The following is a 23173-nucleotide window of genomic DNA, read 5'->3' as shown; positions in this document are numbered from 1 at the left end:
TCTTCCTTTAAAGACTTGCCTCACAAAAGACTTCTTCTTTTTAACTGAATAAGCCCCTGCATACCCTTGGCTTCTTTCCTCACACCGACTTCTTCAAAGAGTTCAGCGCTACCTGTTTGCCAGCTATTAAATACCTCGTGTTTGGCTGATGGACAAGCAGATAGCGCAGGACGCAGCAGAGCTCTGCACAAGCTGCTCTTGTTCCCCTGCCTTCCGGAGCCAAAAAGAGGGAAAATCCCGGCAGGCAGAGCTGCACGGCAGTGCCACGGACTGGCAGAAATCTCCAGGCTCAGGCTCTTCTCCCCTCCACAGCAGAAGCTTAAACCTTTGCATCAGGAGACTGCTTCTAAAAGTACCCAGACCTGTTGGCTGTTGGAGAAACGCCCTGCTTAATTTAGCCCTGGCATTGTTAAAAGTGTATTCTCTCCAATAAACTGACACCCGAAGAACCATTGCCACTATTTCATCCCACAAATGGGCTTTAAATTGGCCTCGTGAACTTTAAATCCGTGCAACACCAACACAATATCTTGCTATTGTCATTCTGGAATCAGCACTGGCGTCTCCCTGGTCCAGGGAAGTCACCTGAGTCCAACCAAGCATTGTCACCCATTCATGCTCGCTGGGGGCATCTTTCCAACTTGGAAAGAGGCTCCTGGGACCAAGTCGACAAGGTGTTTCCCTTTTCCCCTTTGCTTCCAAAGACAAAACCTTTCCCATTCCAACTCTCTGTGCTCTGCAGGCCTGTGTCTCTCTTTGGATATCACCTCTAGCCCCAAGGCTGCTGCAAACCCCTCTCTCCCCACCTCCACCCAAGCAGCCCATGCCATAACACACAGCAAAGGCTTCAACTGAACAGCTCCAGAGATCAGCAGGAGAAATAGGGTCGTTAGTCAATCAAACAACACGGAGGGCATGTCAAATGCTTGTGTAAATGAGGGCAGTGCTAGGAAAGAAAGAGACAATAATGGTCTCCTGAAGCGGTGACAAAGCCATTTCAGCTGCCCTTGCAAAAGCAGACACTAATCACGGGCCCTGCTTGCTTACAGTTGACCTCTCCTTTGTGCGCAGCTAAAGAAGATTTGGGCTGGCCGATCCTTCAGAAGGCGGCCGGGCTAATTAGGAAGGGTCCTGTCCCTGCAGCAACATTCCCGCAGGGAGCCCCCAGGTCTGAGTGTTGCTGAGAGGATCCACTCCAGCAGGAAAGGTTCAATAAGCGAACGCTGAAGCCGAGCAGCTGATTTGCAGCACGAGAGGCAGGCAAGTAACAACAAGGTTTGTGCTCCCCATCCCTGCCGTGAACGTTCCACCCCCCCAGGTGAGTGAGGTCTGGGGCAGCACCGGAGCTGCTCCACTGCTGGGGAATGCTGAGCTCACCTCAACTGGACCCCAAAGCCTCGGGTGGTCTGAGCATCCCTTGGGAAGGCTTGGAGCAGAGCCCAGGCTCTCCGGCACCCCCTCCCTCCCAGCAACCAGCCCTGTGCAGAAAGGTCATTTACATCCAAGCTCAAAGAGGGGAGCTCCTAAAGAGAGCCTCAGCCCAAACCAAACCTCAAACACTCCATTTACAACCCTTTCATCTACCAGACGTGGAAGATAACCAAGGAGCTTGGGACAACCCAGCTGCTCCCTCCATTCCGAAACAGTCTCTGCAGTCACTGTAATATCGCTCAGCTCAACCTCCTCTTTTTTGCTCCACTTATGGCAGGTTGGCAATGCCACATTGTAGGGGTGGGGGGTAAATCCCAACAGTGACAGCACTTTATTGGATCAAAAGGCCACCGAGAGGCAACCGAAAAGGTGTTGAAACCTGGATGGGTAAACAAGATGTAGTGCAGACCTGCCTGAAAAAGCTCTCGTGGCCCTACCGAGAGCTTTGCCTTCACAGTGAGAGGATTTAATGCAGATGGACAGTGCGCAAACACCATCACTTCCAGCAGCTAGGGAGCCCAGGAAGGACAATGTCTCCCCCCGGGAGCCAGACTGGTGGGGTTCCGCCTGCTCCCCAGCCAGCGCAAGCACAGGATTGCTGCTGCTCGAGGCTGGCCAGTAAAAATATCCCATGCTGAAAGGTATGATAAGAGCCTGGCCAGAACAGAGAATGTCCTGCCTTTAAAACAAACACATCCCTATTTCCTCCAGGAAAGAAGAAGTGATGCCATTAAGATCAGACACAGATTTCTGGAAGATGGATGACACCACGGAATATCGCAGTGGAGCAACTCCATTCCCTCTGGGTTATTTTCACGCTGTTCATTAAACAGCCTCTTTATCAAAGAGCCCCGCTTCACCCCAGTAAATGCTGCACGACTGTTTTGGGGAGCTATTTCTCCAGAAGGTATCACCATCTCCAATACCAGGATAGCTTCTTTTAGAGGTGGCAGGTGAGGAAAAGCCTCCCATCCTTAAAACCCAGCACAAATACTGGCTGGCCAGCACGGAAGTTAACCACCCTGAGTCCTTTGAGCAGTGAAGGAAAAGATGGGAATGCAGACGGGTAGGTTTCCTCCAGAAATGTGTCGAAAAAGTATTTACCAAGAGAAAACATTTACAGGAGTCAGTAAGAAATGAAGCTGAAGGGAAGGATGAGTTTGTGGCAGGGGTCTTCCCTCATCCTCCATCATCACATTCCTGTGGCAAGGACTGTGGCTTTTGGAAAATGCTGTAAATAATGGAAAGCATTGTAGCGGGTTGGACTAGATGACCTTTGAAGGTGCCTTCCAACCCAAACTACCCTGATTCTAAGACCTTGCATCTGCCCTCTTATAACACAGTGGCAGGATGCACATGTCCCCTGAGCTGCGGAGCTCTCGTGGGGACCTTCTGTCCTGGTCACTCTGAGGCTGGAGGGTTTTCTCTGACCACGTGTGCAGCCCAGGGAACCCTTCCAGCTCTCAGGGGCTGTTTGCTATAGACTCTCATGTTACCAGATCAGAACATCTGTGAACCACCAAACACGGGAAACTCAATCACCTCTGGGAGAGCGTTTGTACATCACGTGAAGGTTAATTAAATAAAGCTTAGCAGCCCCAAAATGAAGCCTAACCAGTTTATCACTGATCCAGTTGTGGCAGCCCATCGCCACGCTCCCGCAGGCTGAGCTTCACTCCACAGGCCACGACCCTGGGGTTTCTTTGTTTGACCGAAGTTTAATCAGCTTCCTTCTCCGATTCCAGCAAATCCCGCTGCTGATGGCAGCCAGGAATAAAGGTTGTTGTACAGTGCGGGGCTATGCTTCACAGCAAGCCACGATAAGCATTTCCTTTCCAAACATCCAAGATCCCCGAACGTTACAAACAGTGGCCAAAACCAGTAGAGAGCAGATTAGTGGAGTTGTGCAGTTAAAACAGCAGCCAGGATAAAAAATACCACCGGGGCATCCCTTGTCTTTATCCTCTCCCATTCCAACTGAAAATGAAAGGAAGAACACGCAAAGCCTCCTTACCGTACTGACAGCGGGGTCCTTGGAAGCCAGAGGAGCAATGACAGAGCTGCGATGATCCCTCTGCGCAGATCCCACCATTGAAACAAACGCCGTAACCACAGGCAGCTGCAAAGAGGAGGGATGTAAGAATTCCTGAGAGCAGGATGGGAAGCGTACATGCTTTAATAAACATCCATTCCCTGATGGAGTTCCCACTTAAAATTCAAAGTATAGGAGGTAAAATACCTTGGGCAATGTCTAAGGGCTTTTTTTACAGTGCAGCTATGTGAGGATTAGCAGGAAAGCATCAGCAGAGCTGCAGGGCTGTTGATGGAATAACACTTTTCCAGCCAAGAAGTGGGCAAAATAGTCAGAAAACGGCTCATGCAGAATCGTATCAGGTAAAGATAAGTTATTTATTTTGAAATAGGATATTCCTGTCAGGAATAACCCCTGGAAGGTGCTTCCCACCTCTCCACCGAGCTTTCCCAGCGACCCAAACACGGAGTCACCTTCCGAAGGGATGAGGGATGAAATAGAGCTAAACTGTAAGGAAGCCCGAGCAGCCACGGTTCTCTGTTCTCACCAAGTGAAGTGTAAAATGTACACAGAGACGGAGAATGCCCAATTAGGCTTCTGAAGTCCACCTTTTCAAGTCGCCCAAATAAAACCACAAACAGGGATGTGTTTTTCCAGCGAAACATCCATTTCCCATAACTCACGCAACGCAGCCAATGGTTTCGATTTCCGCTAGAAAATGATCATCTTGGAAGGAGAAACAGCGTGAACAAGTGATGCTGTCACGTGTGCCGTGCTTTGTCAAAGCGGACGGACACAGAACAAGCTCCTATCTTCCTTTTTCTACGAGGAGCAAAAAGAGCTTCTCCTGTCAACATGGCGCAAGAGGTCTCATGGTACCGTCCACCATTTCTCACTGGGAGCTGGTCCAGCAGTTCCCAGTCACCTACCCTGAGACGCCTGCTCAGCCCATGCTGGATTGCAGACAGCTCTGGTCCAAGAGCAGCAATGAGGACTGGATTACAGCTTCTGCATCCTCGGAAGGAATGTGCTGCAGCTGCTGACAGCATCACGGTCACCTGCATGTTATTGGGGCCCTTGTGTCCTATTGATCCAGCTGATGGATCCAGAGAACATCATTATTTCAAGTAGCTGAGATTACAAAAGAGAGACCGGGCAATCCAAAACCTGTTGGCTCAGAAACACAGATTGAGGAGGAGGAGCACAGAGCGAGTGCTGATGGAGCCAGCAGTTACAGTGACTGAAGATGCTGCTGCCCTGCACAGAGCAACCTGCCAGCAGAGTAAGTGAACCACCAACCTGCAAACACATGCTGCATCCTTAGGAAAGCATCCTCGGCTAAAGCAAAGATGAGATTTGGCTTTGGCTTTAGTGGAAATAATAGGGGGAAAGATGACAGCAAGGTTTGTCTCCTGCTAGGAGAGTCAGGGTTATCCCGATCCCAAGGCACACACTGCTGGGAGCCAAACTCCTCAAACTTTGCACCTCAGATGCACTACAGCTGAAATACTTGAGCCTCAGCTTTGGCTCCTTCAAGGCCCTGATGATTTTTCGAATCCTGCCTCCAAAAGAAAAGGATTATTTAGTAATACAAAGGTGGCATTGAAACCCAAATACTCACCTCCCCAAACTAATGGAACAGTGATGAAATGTTGGTTCAGAAACCCACTATCTTCTCACCTAATGTTTTAGTCTCTCCTCTTAGCCACATATCCCTGGGGACCACGGTGATCCCATCTCAATCCTGTGCTGGGCTGCTGGTTCAGAACACTGGAACCTGGGAATCTCTTCCCCAAGCATCCTGCCCAGCTGAGCCATGCATGGGATGATCACAAACCCTTCCCTGTGCCTGTCCTCCCGCATGGCAAAGCAGAAGGAGCTCTAGGCAGTGACTGCTTCATTGCAACTTCCCATCTCCAGATGTGCACCAGGATCTGCTGGAGCTGCAGCCTCAAGTGTTGCTGGCTGTAGTCTTGCAAGAAGGGCTGGCTTCTGCTTTATGCCTTTTCTTCAGGCCCGAACACCATTAGGCAGAATTGACTCTGTGGCCAAATTGCATAGTGAAGTGATCTGGTTGTCACGGACTACTTCACCTTGACCCCAAAGCACCAGGTTTTAGGCAGGGGCCCAGTGAAGCTCAGCCTGTCTCCAGCCCTGTGTGCCAGCATCACTCAGCCCTCTGAAGCAGTTCAGTGAAACCCAAAGCACAACAATGGAAAATATGAGGAGCAATTGCAGTAACACAGACCAGGGACTAGAAGATACGGGTGTTATTCTTGGCCGTGCCCCAGAATTCCTGAATGAGCCGGACAATTCCCTGCTCTGTGTTTCAGGCTGGCACAGCCAGAGTGGAAATCACAACAACCCACTTCCCAGCCCAGGGGGGCCTGGGGGCCTGCGAGTCTCCCTCTCTTGTGTCCTCCAAGCCTTCTGCAAATCAGCTCCTAATGCAGAGTGACAGAATTTAATGGAAAGAAATTTGGGAATAGGGTAATGACACTGTTGTGGGAAACAGGGAAGACGGGATAAATTATGGAAAGCATCGCCGCCGTCTGCTTGAAAGGCCAGACAACATCTTTTGTGAGGAGTTAGCAAGGTGGGATTCCTGGGAAGACAAGAGATTGATGTAAAAGGAAGAGTGATGAGGAAAAGCACTTTTCCTTCAGCGCAGGGGCTCCCTGAGGTACAGCGTGGCCATCCTCTGCGTGGACAAAGACGGTCTCCTAGGGGAGCACACGGTAGGAGTCCAACCAACACCGAGGTTCAGAAGTTCAGGCAAAGCCTTTCAGCTGACAAAACAATGAGCCTGCAGGAGCCAAGAGGTGAGCTACAAAGCAAAGCCCTAACAGGGAAATGAAATGTTAACCCGACAGGTTTCCTGCCAGCCTTCCAACCTGTATCACCAGGAACGGGGCTGCTCTCCCCAGCGCCGGCTCCCAACAGCCCTGCTGCAGGCTCCTTCCCTAAGGAAGCCTAAAGGTAAAGCAGAGCCGGCAGGAAGAGCCTCGGCTCGGTGCAGGGCACTCGGTTCCAGAGCCTTTTAATGGCCCATTTGTGACTATTGAAAGTTTCTCTTTTAATGAGGCGATTAAAATTCAGCTGCTTTGCTTTCTACTGAGCCCTCAGGGATGCCGAGGGGTTTCCATTGTCTCCCACCCTCCACCTCCTCACCAAAGGAGCATTAACTCTCCTTCTTTACCCAGGGCCGGGCTCTACCCTTGCCTGAGCTACAAATCAGAGCAAAGCCTGATCTGAACAAAAACTCCAGTTAAAGACAACCGGGAACGGTGACTGAAGCCTTAGACCAGCAGCTCAAACTGAGCTTCTCCAGCAGCTCCATGGAGGCACCAAAAGAGCAAACCACACTGCTGGCAGAAGCAGCTATCCAGCCACACAATGGCCAAGCTGCTCCTTGGCCAGGCTGGGCTCACTTAGGCTGCTCCATTCCCTTCAGCCTGCTCAGCAGAACTGGGCTTGGGTTCTCCCACCCATCTCTGCAGACATACTGAAAGGAGAGGCCACAAGCATTACCAGACATGCAGGCCCCTCATCCTAATCAGCAAGGGCTTTAACTGCATTATTGAACCCGGGTGGAATTTAAGTAGCATCTCAGAGGCCACTTGAAACTGAGAAGCTTACTCTGGAAGTCAATCTATCAGTAATCAAGCAGGGAAAGAACCCAATGCCATGCTAAAAATGCAAAGGGTGTCTTGACTTCTGACCTTTTTCATTCCCAAAAGGACTGAGAGGATGAATGCTCCAGGACAGAAGGCAATGGAAGCACAACAAGCCCTCACACTCCTACCAGAAGCCTCAGCTGGCCTTGACCAGCTACACGCAAGTCTACAGGGGTGAAAATTTCCCCTAAGGACACATCAGATGGGTTGATTTCTAAGTATTTTAAAGGCAAAGTGATGAACAGGCCAGCATTTGGGGTGAAGAGAGCGCTGCAGTGATGGGATGCCAGCCTCCGAGGGAAGGCAAGATAAGATGTCCTTACTGGAGCGATTCCATCATGTGGCCTCCAACAGCTCTAATTAAACTGTCAGCAGCAACAGCCTTCCCCACCTTTGTACTCCTGGATCACGATCAAGGATCTCTGGAGACAGATAGGAAGGGCCACAGATCCTGCTGACACATTTTGGCACAGCTTCGCTGCGTTCAGCAGAGCTACAGCAGTGATCAGAGGCTGCCTGGCGATTGCTGTGTGCGGAGTAGAAAATCCTCTAACACACTTCATGCCCTGGGCTGTTTCCCTGCCTCAGCACTACACTAATACTTGGTGACTCATTTCCCCGGCCAGGCCTTCCTACACCTTCTTCTGGTCCAGAAGAACAAGCTGGTCAAGGCCACAGCAGGAAAAGTCATCACACCCCTGCAACCCGAAAGCTGGGAGCTCCTCGGGAGGAGGGTTCAGTTACGCAGAAACCAGAAGCATTCCTTAGGAGAGTCTGAAGATGAGGATAGAAACTCCCGCATGGGCACCAGCCAGGCAGAGCCATCCCATCTGCTCGCTCCAGGCTGTGGGATGCTCCTCCAGCTAAGCTAGACCAGCACTGTCACGCTGTGCCATGGCACGGGATGCATCCGTGTCCTTCCTCCTAAAACACCATTTAACTGATCACATCACCTGCATTCGCACTTTGAAGTATAAGGCTGAATGGGTGGAAGCAAGGGAAAAGCCAGGACTTTGCAACCTGGCCTTCAGCTTACTCTCCAGCTGCAGAACATCCACTGGTTTTCCCACTCTTGGGAATAATACACAGAAAACGTGTAAACAAGACCCATTTAAAAGAGAGCAGCAGGAACTACTGACGGATGCATGACAGGAAAATAAACACCAGCAGCACATCAGCAGCGAGTGTGACATTAACTGGGAGACTCAAAGAGCTGCACCTCCCTCTTTTCTATTCTTCCTCTTTCTATTCTGACCCTGCAGCGAGCAGCCTGTGGAGACCATTGTCCAGCTTCCGAGTGCTGGTCGCGGTGATGAGGATGAGGAGTTCAGAGCGTGCCCTGAGCAGCTTTATTTCCTTTTCCCTGCTTCCTTCCTGGATGGAATTACTCACTTCCTCAGCAGGAAAAGCCATCACAGCCCACACTGGTCTGAGTTCATTTGAGGTGGTTATCCGTGTGCCGACAGCGGGTTATTGGGCACCCATGGAGCTTCCTCCGGCACAGTGGGGCTGCTCTCCTGTGCTGCAGGCTTTTGAATAGGAAGAATAAAGATTGGCTGCTAGACACACCTTTTTCTTCTTGCCTTTCAAACCTTTGCTTCAAGCATCACAGCACACCGAAGGCATACGCAGCTTCTCTATGGAACAAAAGGTGACTACCTGTGGGAGACGTTTTCCTACATTGTGGGTCAATTACAACCTAAATCACCCTTACAATGGAGCTGGACACAGCAGCTTTCATCCCCTTGCTGGCAAGGCATGTTGGATCCCAAAGCCTTTGTTGGTTTGCCTGCCTATTACTTAAAAAGAAGCTGCTTTTCTATGGTGCAGGCAGGAGCACACCTCCAACAGTGTAATTCAGAAAGGATCAGAGCTCTAGTATGCAGCCAGGCAGAGAATTAAGAACACAGCACAGGGAGCCTGGGTGATTCTGCCTTGATGGTGACATTTATTCCTACACACATGCTCAGACAAGCCTTTGTTTGATTCAAGAGAAGATTTTACTTTGCTCTCCAAAAAGAGCAAAGACCAATGTGGCTGATGGGATGCTGCAACATCCCTGCTGGGTCCCACAAGGACCAAATGCTCACCCTTTGGCTATGGAGGGAGCAGGTGATGGGGAGGACAAGGTGGGTCTCAAGTTCAGCAAGTACTCAAGTAACAGATATAGCACCCGACACACACCCCCCCCTTCCAAAGTAGCTGAGGAGCCTCATCCCAGTCAGTCGAGAGGTGAATCCCGCTCTCACCCATGGTTTGGAGTGGGAACGACCCGGGACCAGGCTCCACTGAGGAGCCACTGGCCAAAATCCAACCCTTTGGGAGTGCAGCACGGAAGCCAAATTCCCCAGCAATTGGCCAAAGGCTGCCTTTTCCAAGGAAGCATCTCTAATGAATGCCGAGTAAAACCAACCAGCCGGCACATCATCCGTCACTGGCACGTTCAATCACACAGACAGCAATTACTGGCTTTTATAATGACAAGCCCACTCAGGGCTTGGATTACAGCTTTCCAGAGCTTCTGCCAATGGCACCACTTGAAACACCACTTTGGGCCTGATTTTATCCATTTAGTAGCGTTTGGCAATGGGAGGAATGAATGTGACTGAAAACGCTTCCGTGCTGCGATGAGGAAATGGGAAAACCGGGAAGCAACACGCAGCACTTCCTGGGGAGCCAGAGAAAAAGCCCCTGATGCACAGGTAAAAGGAATACAAATAACACACATCCCCCCCAGCTCTTTTTAAAGCCATTTTTATACCATTTAGTGCAGGGACAGGGCTTGGACTGAGCATCCTCAGCCAAAACCCAACCCTGACAGCAGCAGATGGAGACTCGCACCCGAGGAGCACGATACTCACGGTAGAGACAGCCGGCATCGCCTCCAAGCTGGGACCATCCTGGGCAGCACTTGTACGTGGTCTGGTACATCACCTTGTAGACCTGCCTGTAGCCCAGGTAATAGCCAGTTCTGAAAGAGAACAAACCCAGATTCCACCCGGACAACGTGAATTCCTGCGGAACACGGGAACGGGAAAGGCTGTAACTCTACCTGCGGGCGCACACAGAAGCAGGAATTAGGTTTTCAAATGTGCTGACACTTCTGTTCCACCTGGTCTAGCAACGATCGCTGATGCCAAGGAAACACTTATTAATGTGCTCCAATTGGGAAGAGGAGAGATGAGCGGCGGGGTCCTATAACACCCCTGACTCTTCTCCTTTGCTAAGCTATTTCACAGCTCCGAGCTCCTCTCAAGCTACTCATTCGTAAAGGAAATTTAAATGTTAAGGTAGTTCAGTCAGTTCTAGTGAGCACAAGGGGGTTTCTGAGCTAAAAAAGCATCAGAATCCTGATGGAAATATGAGAGACTACGAGGGTGCTGAGGCGCTGGCACAGGGTGCCCAGAGAAGCTGTGGCTGCCCCATCCCTGGCAGTGCTCAAGGCCAGGTTGGACACAGGGGCTTGGAGCAAGCTGCTCCAGTGGAAGGGGTCCCTGCCCGGGGCAGGGGTTGGAGCTGGAGGAGCTTTAAGGTCCCTTCAGCCCAAACCGTTCCATGATTCTATGACTCAAAGCTCATCACGCAGTTGTGTTTTCCACAGCCAGGCTCAGCAGAGCCAGGACACTGAGCTCCACTGGGGGCTGAAGGTCCCTTTAATGACTCCTTCCAGTGACTTCCAGGGTGGGATTTGGGGCAGGGAAGCAGGGATTGATCTGAAGCACAAATAAACAGAAGCGACACTTTCCCCTCCCCGGAAATTCGCTGTTTTGTGTCTGGGAAACCTGGAACAGGGAACACGTTTGAAGCCGATTCTCAAAAAGCTCCTTTGGCACAACATGAAACCGAGTGCACCAAAGCGAAGCGGACAAACAACAACAGCTCTTGGGTGCAGCAGATGTGTTGTACGTGTCCACTGGAAGCATTCACCCCGGCTCAGTCCGGCTCTTTGGTTTTGGCTGGATGCTTGCACATCCCGCCCCCCCCCCCAAATCACAGCGAACCATTAATCCCCATGCAGGAGCCCCGTGGCTGCTCTCCTGTGCCAACCAGCACATGGAAGCGCAGCTGACAAACAGAGGAGCAGATACCAATGCTTCCCTGGACCAGCCGTTAACAGATTCAGAAGGAAATGGTTGTGTCCCAGAAGCAGCTGAGAAAGCAATTTGCAGTCCCTCAGGCACCACAGCAACCAGCAATTGGGCTTGGGTCCATCCGGACCCACATGGGACTCTGAGTGATCTCCCAGCCCAGCCCACTATGGCAACCACGGCACCTTGGGAAGCAGGAATGGACACGGTGGATGCCACAGGGTGGAAAACACCGTTCTTTCCATGCATGGCAGCGAGCAGCCTGTTCCATAGCCCTGTGTAAGGTCAGAAATGAGGAGGAAAAGGTACCCCAAGGATGCAGGACAGCTCAGGACTAACCCCGGGCTCCCTTCTGCTCCCTCGCACCCTCATCTCCACGAGCCTTCGGACACTTCACATCCTTAACTCAGCCCAAGTGGGTTCTCAAGGAGATGCAAATATTTTGCCAGGCTCAGCTGCCTGTGGGTATCCGGATGCTGCAGACTGGAAAGAACCGCAGAGATTCTTTATCTTCAGCGGTTCTGTTTTCCTTTGTGCTTTAAGGAGTCCCTGGCACAGAAAACACTGAACAAGCCAGAACTAATGGAACCCAGGCTTGAAAATCCTGCTGCTGGAAAACCGGCATCCAGCCCCTCCGGGGCAGCGCTGCTGCTCCTCCAAGTTTCATTACTTCAGGGGCAGCAAAGCTGCCTCCTGTCATTACCTAATTCAGGAAGACTGCACAACCAGTAGCAAAAGCATCACATTCCCAGGAATAGCGGGATGTGCAGCCCGGGGGATGCTCTGTTCAGCTGCCAAGGCGCAGACAGGCAGGGCCCACATCCTGGGCTGGTGCAGAGCAAGGTTTGTGCTCACTTTTAGGTAGCATTGCAATCCTGTACATGCAAGTCCTCCGAAAGCAAATGCTCCTGGTTGCAGGATGCATGAACTCAATGGAAAACCACCTCCTGTCCCCAGCTCACCCCCCTACACTGCACTTACAGGCACAGCAATGGGGCTGTGGCAGAGTCTGCAGCACCCTGGGCATGCCCATGGATTTTAGGACACTAAATACACATAGGACACATAGCTCTAACACCTATGGATATGGCACATCAGCAACTGGTGCTGCTCCTTGCCAAGCAGCTGAGTCGGGCAGCGGCACCGAATGATGTGCCAGGGAAGGGAAGAGCAGATGCTGGATTTTCCTGGCTGCATCCATGTACTCAAAGGCACCAGGAGCAGTTCCAGGCCAGCCCCGTGTGTGTCAGATCCTGAAGCTGTTAATGTGCTTCCTGCTCCCTGTGCTGCCAGAGCCGGGTCCAGCTGGAGCAGCTCCAGAGGGAGCATCCCTGGGAATGCTGAGCCCGCGCTCTGCTGCCCTCGGCCGCTCAGCACAAGGGAGCTTGGCAGGAGAACTTCCACCTATTGGGATAAGCTCCCGAAAGAAGTTCAAAGGGAGGGGATATGGGACAAAACCCTGCCTGGGGGAAGTTCTGCTCTTTTACTGCTAAGTTCTGCTCATAGTCCTTTTGCTGCCTTGCTTTTAGAATTCCTGGTGTGAAATCCCCCATAGCACCTCCAGGCTTCACCTCTGTACTCCCACCAGGAACACAGGTTTAGCACTAGGCTGTTCTGATCTTTATAATGAATCACAACAGAGTTTTTTCACTTCAGTCCCTTGCCTTACAGCCTCAAAACCAGACATGAAAGGACCAAAGGGGCATCTGGCTCTGAAGAGTTCCCAGCCTTTGAAGCAGGAGCAGACAGCGCACCTCTCATTTCAAAGTCCCCTCTTTAAACACAGCCAAAAGAGGGACTGTGTTTGCTCCTTTGGAACCACCCCGCAGATCTCATCACCACGGTAATTACCGGCAATTACAGGTTAGGAGGAATTCCTCAAGCCAAGACTTTAAAGCTGTCTCTAGTCCAAGATGCTGCTTTGAAACTACTACTGCAATCAGTACTTTGGGAAGGCTCGTAACCGGCCGATGGGGCCGGAAGCGCAGGTGGAGCACGGGAGAAGGTCGGGCAGAGCAGTTTGCCCACTGGGTAGGTAACAAAGGTCCATCATTTCTCCATTATTCACACTGCTGCCCGTGCTCGCAGCCCCTCCTGCTTGCTACAACCCCTCTGCAGGTACCACACAGTCACTGAGGCTGGTCCCTGCGCCGGAGCCCCCCCCCAGGCACACGATGGGCTCCCCCCGACACACGGCTCTCTGAAGGAGGCAGCCAAGCCGGGCGCTGAGCACTCACCTGCGCTCGTGGCCCGCGCACCGCCGCCGTGCGCCGCAGTCCTGCTTCCACACTTGGACGCTGCGGGTGAGGGCTTGGACACGCGGCTGCCGCTGCCCCACGATGAGCAGCTCCGGCTCCGCGCAGACGTTCGGCCTGGACAGAGAAGCAACGGTGAGGGAGCTGCTTCCTAAGGGAGAGGCCGTGCCACGCACAGGAGTTGCCTCCCCGTTTCATTACATCAGTGCAGGGAATCTGCCAGGGCAACCGGCTGTCAAACGCAGCCCATGCACCCCCCCAAAGCGCTGTGATGCACTGGTGAGCAGACTGCGCTACCAGCGGCACCGATGAAGCACGCAGTGCAAAAAGGGCCACTCTGTCTCTCAGGAGCATGTCTTCAGGCCTTAGTGAACCAGTAAAACATCGCAGAACCACACAGCGAACATCACAAACCCGTCCGCACAGATGGAAAACGTCCGTTCCGTCCCCTCTCCGTTAATGAAGAATGCATGTGCTCTCTTTGCACCGGGGGGACTGGTTTCCTGCCTGTTTTCAATGCAAACACCACCGACATCTGCATCTCCTGACTGTTTGGAAAACAAATTATCCTGCCACTAGAAATGAGATATTGTCTTGTTAATAGTGCTTCAGATTAGAATTCAGTCCGCTTAGACGCTTCCTCACTCATTCAGAGCTCGGGGCTGTAAAACTAACGCCATTCAGTAAGTGAACTGAGGGAGCTCAGGAAGAAAACGAAGGAAGCACCACTTGCATTTTGTTTCTTTCTAAACCTGATGCTCTTTTGCCACGATTTTAACTAAGAGGAGGGGAACGTTTGTCCCTGACTCGGTAAGTTATGAGCCATTCGTTACTGGGGATCATTCCTGTTGCTTCCAAGCCTTTCACACAAATACTTCCTATAGAAGAGGTTTCACTCAATACCCTGGACGTGGAGAAGCACATGGGGCTGCTGCAGGGCACTCACTGCCCCTGGCAGTGCCTGTGTGATGCGAGCACATCTCCTACCCCCCAGCACTGCTCCCCTCCTCATCCACACGCGTGGCGACGGCCGAGCCGTGGCCTTGCCAAGCTCCACACACATCACTTCAGCAGCACAAGGGCTGCACTGAAGCTGTTTCATGCCCCCAGTGTCTCCACACAGGGATTGCTGGGAGCTGATGCTGGGGGGGGGGGGCTCACCTCCGAGCATCCACTCATCCAAAACCAGGGCTGGAGGGATCCCCATGGACACGTCTGGCAGCAAAACCCCGCGGGTGTCATTTATTACAGAGAAGAAAGGGTCTTGTGTGCCCCAGAGAGCGGCTGCGTGTGCAGCGATGCCCTGTGGGAAGGGACAGCACTTCCCAGGCGCTGCTGCTTTCTTTTCTCCAGTGCCTTGGCACACATCTCTAGGGACTCATCCAAGAAGTTCCTAAAAGGAATTGTCAAGGCAGGAGCACTGACAAAGGGAGAGAAAGCATCTTCTTGCGGGCCCTTTATCTGCTGAAAAGGGGCCCTTATCAATGAGAAAGTCAAAACCATCCGGAGAGGAGCTTGGAGCTGGCGCACGGCACGATGCCGCTTCGTTACCAAAGGGCACGGGGAGATCATCTTCTGGCGGGGGACCAGATCCACAAGGAAGTTTTCCAAGGAAGCCAAATGAGTAACACCCAACGGTAACTGTAAAGTGTAATTGAACAGAACGGGCTGCGTGCTGCTGCCAACAGCGAAAGGGGGAAGGACCATGCGTGAAGTGCCATAAACCCAGCAGGCCTGCGAGGAAAGGTCACACCATTCCCACTACAGCCACCTCCTGCACTCACACAATAGGCACCGTGGTTGCAAACAGCCAGCAAAGACTCTGGATTCTCCATTTCTCTTCCCCTTTCTGTCCATCCGGCAGCAGAGAAAGCAGCATAGGACCCCCCCTCCCCTCACTCTCCTGCTCTTCCCTTCACCCTTGAGCTGAAAGTACCACATTTAACTTCTGCTTTACACTTCCCTGCCCTACAACCTCCCCCCCCCCCCCTCAAGGATGCTCTTATTGCTACTTACATATGGGGCTGGAGCTTGCTCCCAGAAGCAAGAGAGGACACTCGCAGGGCCAGGATGAACGCCAGTGCTGCTGCATGAGACCCCATGGCACCCACAGCGCTTCCAACGCCTGGAAAACCTCGGGGCCCTCTCTCCTGTTCCTCAGAGGACACTCCTGCTCGCAGCCCGCTGGTGGGCTCCTCTTGTAAAGGGAATGCTACAGGAGCACAGGGGAGTTCGTGCGCAGGGAGGGCAGGTTCATCCTTCCTGGATGCTTGCTCCTGCACCGTTCAGCTCAGCGAGTTTCCTGGGTCCATGGGAAGTGACTGCAGCGCGGGCTGTCACCGGGCTGTCCCCCAGACCAGACCTGGCTGCCGATGCTCATCTGCTCGCAGCGAAGGGCACAGAAGTGACTTTTCCTTCTGGCATTTGCTTCTTGACAGAGCCCAAAGACCCGGTGGCTCACAGGACCCGGGTTCCATCCAGCAGCAAAGCCTCATGTGGGTCTGGAGCCGGCGTGGAGTCGTGATCCGCTTCACAAGGCAATGCGAAAGTCAGCACCGGGGAAGGGAAGGGGAAAAGCTCTCCTGGGCACGCGGCATTCCAGCTCCCAGAGCAGGCAGAGCCCGTTTATCCCATCTGCATCCACCGAGCCCTCCTCTGCTGCCCCACAGCTCTCACCTTCCCCTGGAGACGGGATGGAGTCACGCACACACTGAGAGCAGCTTCCCTGCTTTCCAAGGCAGTAACTGAACTTCCCTCCTGCCCTCCCCAGGCCCGGCTCTGCTCCCTCACATGCTCTCTTGTTTCTCCTCCTGCTGACAGCCCCAAATCCCTCCCACCGGCCGTGTCCAGCGCGGGGAGGAGGGGGAGACCCTGCGGAACAGTAGCAGCGTGGTTCGGGCTGGTTTCTCCAAGGCACTTTTGCACTACCCAAGGCCGGAGCCGCGCACACCCCCCCCAGCCCTTGTCCAGCAGCTCCAAGAACAGCCCGCAGGGGTTGAATCCTCTCCTCTGTGCTCCAGCAGGTAACAAAAGGGATCGGTCCCCAAGGAAGAAAGGCCATAAGCCAGGCAAGGACCTGCGCTCGGTGCTGCTAACAGCCAGTTCTTGGGGTGGTGGGGAATACACCCGGCAAAGAGGGACTTGGGGAAGGAGGTGAGATTCCTGCCTGCCTTTTCCCAGCAAACTCCCTGCTCCATAAGGAAACAGCACGAGCAGAGGCACTGGTAAGGATGTTGCCGGTGACAGCCCACTGGCCCCTGTGAAACAGAGAACAGAAGTGCCAAGCCCAGCGCTGAGCTGATTCACTGCAGTTTCCTCTTCCAGAGAGCCACTATGGGCATCAGTTGCCAGGCCTGGCAGAGGGCTCCTGCCACCCTTCCTGCCTTCCATCCTGGATGGGGATGGACGGGTGCATGGCGGCTGGGACAGCAGGCTGGGGAAGAGGAGAGCGGAGCAGAGATGCTGCACTACAACTCTCCCACCTCAAGAACCTGCAGCACCCTCTCCCCAGGGTGAGGAGGAATCAGCGCAGCTGCAGACCTGATCTGTGGCACATTCAGACCCTGCAGGAGCAGGAAGGGAAGGTCTGGCTCACTGCAGTGCCCACACCACACACGGACTTTGCCACCATTCCATCACAACTTTATGCCACCGAGGAGCCAGGCCCAAGGGCTGGCAGCTCGCAGAAGGAAGCGGGCAGCTCCTTCGTGCACCTCAACCCTCCCCAAGTCACAGGACTTGCACAGATCCCCCGGGTCAGAGCAAAGCGTGGGTAAGAGGGGCTGATGCTTCCACTTACAGTGAAGTATCTGCCAAGCAGAACAGCCGGGAAGACAACACCGTTCATTCTTCCTGGAGAAGAAAGGCAGCTCCATAAAGATGTTTTATAACGATGGGGAGAGCTCCAGGGTACAATAAATTCAGGCCTCCGCTTTCCTGTCCGGACGTTAAACGTCAGGACTCCTCTTACAGCAGGGAATGCCAGGACTGCTCCCAGGGACTCTTCCACCACTTACTTCTGCTACCCAAGAGGTTTCTTTGCACTCGGCGGTCCTCGCTCTGGGTCTGACCTTGGTGAATGCGGTACCTGGACGTGCAGGAGGTGAAAGCTCAGGGCCCAGCAAAGGACAGGTTCCAGCCCCTGACCGGATGCCCACCGGCAGGAAGGGTCAGAGGGGTTTGTGCTCCTTGTGCTCAGAGGGAACAAGCACGGAACAGGCAGAGCCTGGAGTGTGGCTCCCTCTCCAGGACACAGCCAAGGATGCGGATCCAGCCGCCCCTCAGCTCGCACGCTGTGCCTCAGGAAGCAATTCTGGCCACAGACGGGCAGGACACAACTTACCAGGAGGGTCCGGGCTGGTCTGGCTGCAAGGGGCAGTGGCGTGGCCATCCCTCGGCCACCACCATCCATCCCCTGGGCCATGACCGTCCATCCCCTGGGCTGCCTGCAGGGAGAAGAGCACGCTCTGATGCCAAGAGCTGCGCTTTGCAGTGTTTAAGGTTCCCCAGCATTAAATTCAACCCTGTACCGCCTGTGTAAGTCACCTTAAAGAAAGCCGCGATGCTCCCCATGTAAACGGGCTCGTGGGAGCACCGGCCGCAGCGAGCCCAACAGAGACCTCTTGAAACACGTGTGAAAGGTGGGTATCTGCAAACCCAGCGCCCGTGAAGTCAGTTCAGTGCGCTCCCGGCCGGGTACCATCTCCCAGCGCTGCGGAGGACGTCACCCTGGGCCTGCGGGTAAAGCAGCCCAGGGAAGCGCCCAGGGCACGAGCGGTGATGGTGCCGTCAGGAAGGCCGGGGGCCGCCGGACACAGGCCAGCGCGCCCTCCATCCCCAGCGCTCTGAGCTGCAGGGTGCGGCGGGGGCACCGCTGGGCTCGGTGCGCCCGGCCCCGCCTGGCTCCGCAGGCAGGGGAGCAGCAGAGCCGCTGCCCCCGCCGCTCACGCGTGCCCTTTGCGTTCCCCGGGCCCGCCCCCGGCGCGGGGCGGGCTCGGGGGTGGGGTGGGGGGGGGGTCCCGGTGCCGGTCCCGCCCCGGAAGGCACCGAGCGCCCGGGCCGGCCGCGATGCTGCAGCTCCGCGACGCGGCGGAGGGCGGCGAGGGGGACGCCGGCGGGGACAGCGGCAGCCCCGCGGCCGCGGTGCTGGTGCCGGGGGAGGCCGGGCCGCTGCTGCCGCCCCGGCAGACGCTGCGGCCGGTGTCGGTGCGCACCGCGACCCGCGGCGGCCGCCTGCGGGAGTACTTCGTGTTCCGGGTACGGCCGCACCGCGGAGATGGGGGGGGGGGGGGGAGCGGGGCGGAGCGGCCCCGGCAGCCGGTAACGTGTCCCCCCCCCCTTGCCCCGCAGCCCGGCACCATCGAGCAGGCGGTGAGCGAGATCCGCGCGGTCGTGCTGCCCGCCGAGGACGGGGAGGTGCAGAGCGTCTGGCTGCTGGCGGAGTGAGCGCTGCCCCTTCCCCACCGCGGCCTTGCTTCCATCCCTGCCCGGGCCCTACACCCCCCCTGGCCTTCCCTCCATCCTGCCCGGCCCCTGGCTCCCAACCCGCACATCCCCGCTTTGCTCTGCTTTAGCTGCTCCTGGTTACCTGCGGAACCAGCCCTGCAGAGGCCGAGGCTGGCTGCATCATGCTCCTATCCCCATGCAGCCCAAACCCACCCAAGGGTGAGATGAAGACCCTAAATTAACTTGTTCCAAAATCTCATCACCCTAACGGTTAAAACATAATCTACTCCTGGGTTACCCTAACATTGAAACAGTATTACAGCTGTGATGGTTCAGCAGCAGGTAAAGGTCAAATCTTTTATCCATGAAGTGTGAAGAAACAGACAAGGCTGTCTGTGTACAGGCTGTTCTTATAGAGGAAAATGCTGTCAGACCACACAGGTAAACGAAACTGTTTCTCTCCCCTGAGCATGCACCACTGCAGTTAATTCAGCCAGCATGGCAGCACGCTAATGGTGTGCTGTTAAACACGCTCTAGTGCTGGTGAGGGCTCATCTGCCCTGTTTAGGAGCATTTGTTCTCAAATAACACCTCCAAATCCTCAGCCTTACTAAGAAAACCAGTGTATTCCCTCTGTTGTGATACTCCCCTTCTTGTCAGACTTGCTGACTCAAAGCAAAGGCTATAATGGAATGGGTTCATTCTCCTTCATGATTCTTCTGCCAATGACCAAGACCGCTAAAGCTCAGTCCTGTTGCCTTGCCAGGATCGATCACTGGAACAACGAGAAGGAGCGCCTGGTTCTCATCACAGACTGGTCCCTCCTCATCTGCAAATACAACTTCATCAGCCTGCAGTGCCAGCACGTGACGAGGATCGCCCTCAGTGCCGTCGATACCATCTCGGTCGGGCAGTTTGAGTTCCCATCTAAGTCTCTGAACAAGTGAGTTGATGCGGTAATGCTGCAGTGTTATTGTAACTCCTGTTGTCACTGTTGTGAGTAGTCTGAGCTGTCAACCTTTGCCCCTGACTGCTGGCCGTGGCTGAGAGCTCTCCTTTTGCTCACCTGACTTTGCAAACCACTGCTCAGCCTTACTCTAAGACCTCAGAGTAGCTGCTATTTTGCTGGGGCAATCAGCAGTTACATTAAAAGCAAGTTGCTCAAGGACTTTCAACGTAAGATGAGTAGATTTGGGAGCAGAAGTTCATTGCCATTAATGTTCAAGGCCAGGTTGGACGGGGTCTAGTGAAAGGTGTCCCTGCCTGTGGCAGGGTGTTGGACCTAGATGAGCTTTAAGGTCCTTTCCAACCCTAATAATTCTATGTAGTGCCGTGAGTAGTAGCAGTAGTAGTACCACCTTAGCATTACTAGAAAGCCACGTGTAAATGTCAGGTCATACATCAACACAGGCTATTACAGGCAATGCAGTTCAGATATTGGGTCCCGGGCATAACCCTTACCCTCAGCTTAAAAGAAGTTATCTTTGCATATTCCAGAGGCCAAATTCTTCTCTTACTGGTCTAGAGGAAACACTTACTACCAAACTTGTATTTCAGCTTCCAGTTCTGTCTGTTTCAGACAGCACAGTTCCAGTTAAACTGGCCTCAAAGAGTCCAGAGTCTTACCGTGTTACTTGTGTTGTCTTCACCATCAGGCGAGAAGGTGTCGGGATTCGAATCCAGTGGGACAAGCAGAGTCGCGCCTCCTTCATCAACAGATGGAACCCGTGGTCCACCAGCATCCCGTACGTCACCTTCACCGAACACCCCATGGCAGACGCTGATGAGAAGGTGGCCTCCCTTTGCCTGGTAAGGAACTGGCTCTAGGTGGGTTGTTGAGCTCCTCGGCTGGGCATGACTTGGATGATTTTGGAAAGATACAGCAGTTAGATAGAAGCAGTTAAGCCAAAGAGATGGATCCTTCTCTGACTTACCCCACAGGCTGATGCCTGATGACTTCTAGGACTGCCAGCTAATTAAACAGCTTAATTGCTGACTGCAAACCTTCACTTAGGTGGTTCTCCATTTTACTTGCAATAGGTGCTTTCCCTTAAAACCAGACCACCACAGTAATTTATGTTCAGCACATCAGTGATAAGGGCGATCAGAAATAAACAGCATTAAGTCACTGGTAAATCTTTACACATCTAGGCCATGCATTTAACTTACACATAAATAGTGTCCTGGTATTAACTGTATCATGAAGGTTAAATATCAGAACGTAAAGTTTATCATGGCACGGAAGATACATGATGACGGCAGTGGCATTCAGCCTTTACAAGTCAATGCAAAGGCTGATGAACCCTAGCTGTTTATCCAACAATCTTTAAAACAAAGGAAGAACATCAAGGTGACTTTTTTCTTTCAGCTGGAGAACTTCAAAACTCAGCTCATCCAGGCTGTGAAGAAAGCCCAGAAGGAGTCTCCGTTGCCAGGAAGGGCAAATGGTGTGCTTGTGCTGGAGCGTCCTCTGCTGATCGAGACCTACCTGGGATTGATGTCCTTCATCAACAACGAGGCCAAACTTGGCTACTCCATGACAAGAGGCAAAATTGGATTTTGAAACTCATCATGGGGCATCTTTTCAAGGGCAAGTGATTTGGTATGGGGCTGGGGAGAGCAGCAAAACATCAGATAATCAACGTGAGGAAGTCAGGGGAGCACAAGGAGGGTGGAGAACTGGAGGTTCACAGGAGGCCTGAGTTGCTCTGAGAACACACAGGCCAGGTTAATCTGACACAGGTAGTGTCACTCGCAGCGTATCAGATTTACACAAGGCGAGCTAGCAGCAGTTATTTTTCATTTCTAACTACATGTTCTTCTAACTAAATGTTAATTAAGGGCAATGGGAATCTGCTACAACCACTCTGCACAACTTCCAAGACACAGCAAGACATTCATGCCATGTTACAGCTGTCTCCCTGTGCATGGTGTCAAACACTGCAGTGTGCTCGGACTTGATTCACATTGTTTAAAGAGGTGGTAGTGGTCACAGTTCCAGGTACCTTAGCACTTAGATTAAGGCCCGTGAAGTCATTCTGTAGCTAAACAGTCAGCTAACAGTGTTAAACCCCCCTGTTGCAACTGCTCCGAAGCAATCCACATGAGCTATGGCTGAATAGGACTTTATTGGCTTCCTAACTTCTTGTGTGTGTGTGTGCTTACTGTAGCCACAGAATAAAGACTTTATTGAGAGGATATTGCCAAAAGCCCTTGCCAGCACATCTGCCTTCAACACTATTATTTATAAAACTGAAACGGAATTCTATTTTGATTAGATTTATATTCTTAGCAGTTTTTCTTAAATCTGGGAGAGAAGCAGGGCAGGACTCATCCTGGAGCCCAGTAAAACTTTGGTGCCAACCTTGATTTACACTTCACCTTATACAGGTGTCCAGTAATGAAATGCAGAAGCAGCATAAGAGACTGCAACAGCAATTGTGCCCAAGGTTACTCTGACCACCTCTTCCATTGCGTGTGACCGTCTAGGTGTGCTGTTTGTCAGAGCATTTCCCTGCACAACTGCAAGGCTGAATACATGCTGTGCTGCAGTGGTAGTTTTTGGATTAAGATGCGCTTTTATGAAATCTCTGTAAAGCTGAAATCATGACAATGCAACAAGCTGCATGCCCCTCAATGCATTTTCTATGATACCTGTTTAATTATAACTAATCTTGCAGTAAAGTTAAAATTTAACTCAATTTGTTTGTTTCTCTTCATTGTGGGGAGACTGAGGCTGTGAAATCAAGTAGCAAAGAAAAAACATCCGGTAAATTCCTCAGCAGTGGGCTCCCTTCCTCTGATGGATCCAGCAGCCGGCTACACAGGTTACAGAGACAGGACAGACCAACTGCTCCTTCCCTGCCCAACCATCCACTCCTATCTGGCATTAGGAAGTTGGGTCAAAAGCTCCAATTTCAAATGCCTTTAGTGCATCATTCTAAAGTATCAGTTATTATCCCTCTTACAAATATTCAGTAGAGTAAATCTATAGTAGGCCAGGTACAATTACTATCATCTGTTAATACCTAGTCTGGAAATTACTGCAATGACTAGAGAGGACTTGATTTGGTTCTGAACACAGAACTTGTTCTGCTTTAACACCAACTGATTCCCTAGAAAGGGTCTTCCTGGTGTATCTACTTCTGCTACAATATTTAGTTCTAATACACCAGAAAAATCTGTTGTCTTACCAGCCTGGATACCTTGATGGGTGCAAGTAACTGTCTCCTTGTGCTAGGACTA

At 52.7% G+C, this 23173-nt stretch overlaps 2 protein-coding genes across 2 annotated transcripts; one reads left to right on the top strand and one right to left on the bottom strand.

The window, feature by feature from the left end:
* Positions 1 to 306: 306 nt before the first annotated feature.
* On the bottom strand, positions 307 to 18408 carry LOC136022891 (multiple epidermal growth factor-like domains protein 6). The gene is made up of 8 exons (XM_065696794.1): positions 18029 to 18408; positions 17826 to 17949; positions 17283 to 17570; positions 15500 to 16740; positions 13466 to 13600; positions 10002 to 10111; positions 3446 to 3550; positions 307 to 369 (listed from the first exon to the last, which is right to left on the bottom strand). Exons 4-8 carry the CDS (start codon positions 15583 to 15585, stop codon positions 347 to 349), a joined length of 459 nt encoding a protein of 152 aa, XP_065552866.1. The 5' UTR covers positions 15586 to 16740; positions 17283 to 17570; positions 17826 to 17949; positions 18029 to 18408; the 3' UTR covers positions 307 to 346.
* A 113-nt stretch (positions 18409 to 18521) lies between these two features.
* On the top strand, positions 18522 to 22629 carry TPRG1L (tumor protein p63 regulated 1 like). The gene is made up of 5 exons (XM_065696609.1): positions 18522 to 18739; positions 18833 to 18924; positions 19695 to 19871; positions 20584 to 20737; positions 21297 to 22629. Exons 1-5 carry the CDS (start codon positions 18551 to 18553, stop codon positions 21489 to 21491), a joined length of 807 nt encoding a protein of 268 aa, XP_065552681.1. The 5' UTR covers positions 18522 to 18550; the 3' UTR covers positions 21492 to 22629.
* The last annotated feature ends 544 nt before the right edge of the window (positions 22630 to 23173 follow it).

The sequence above is a fragment of the Lathamus discolor genome, chromosome 16 (genome assembly GCF_037157495.1).
Source record: "Lathamus discolor isolate bLatDis1 chromosome 16, bLatDis1.hap1, whole genome shotgun sequence".
Lineage (NCBI taxonomy): Eukaryota > Metazoa > Chordata > Aves > Psittaciformes > Psittacidae > Lathamus > Lathamus discolor.
Note: the sequence above shows the minus strand (reverse complement) of the source record. Positions and strands in the feature narration are given on the sequence as shown.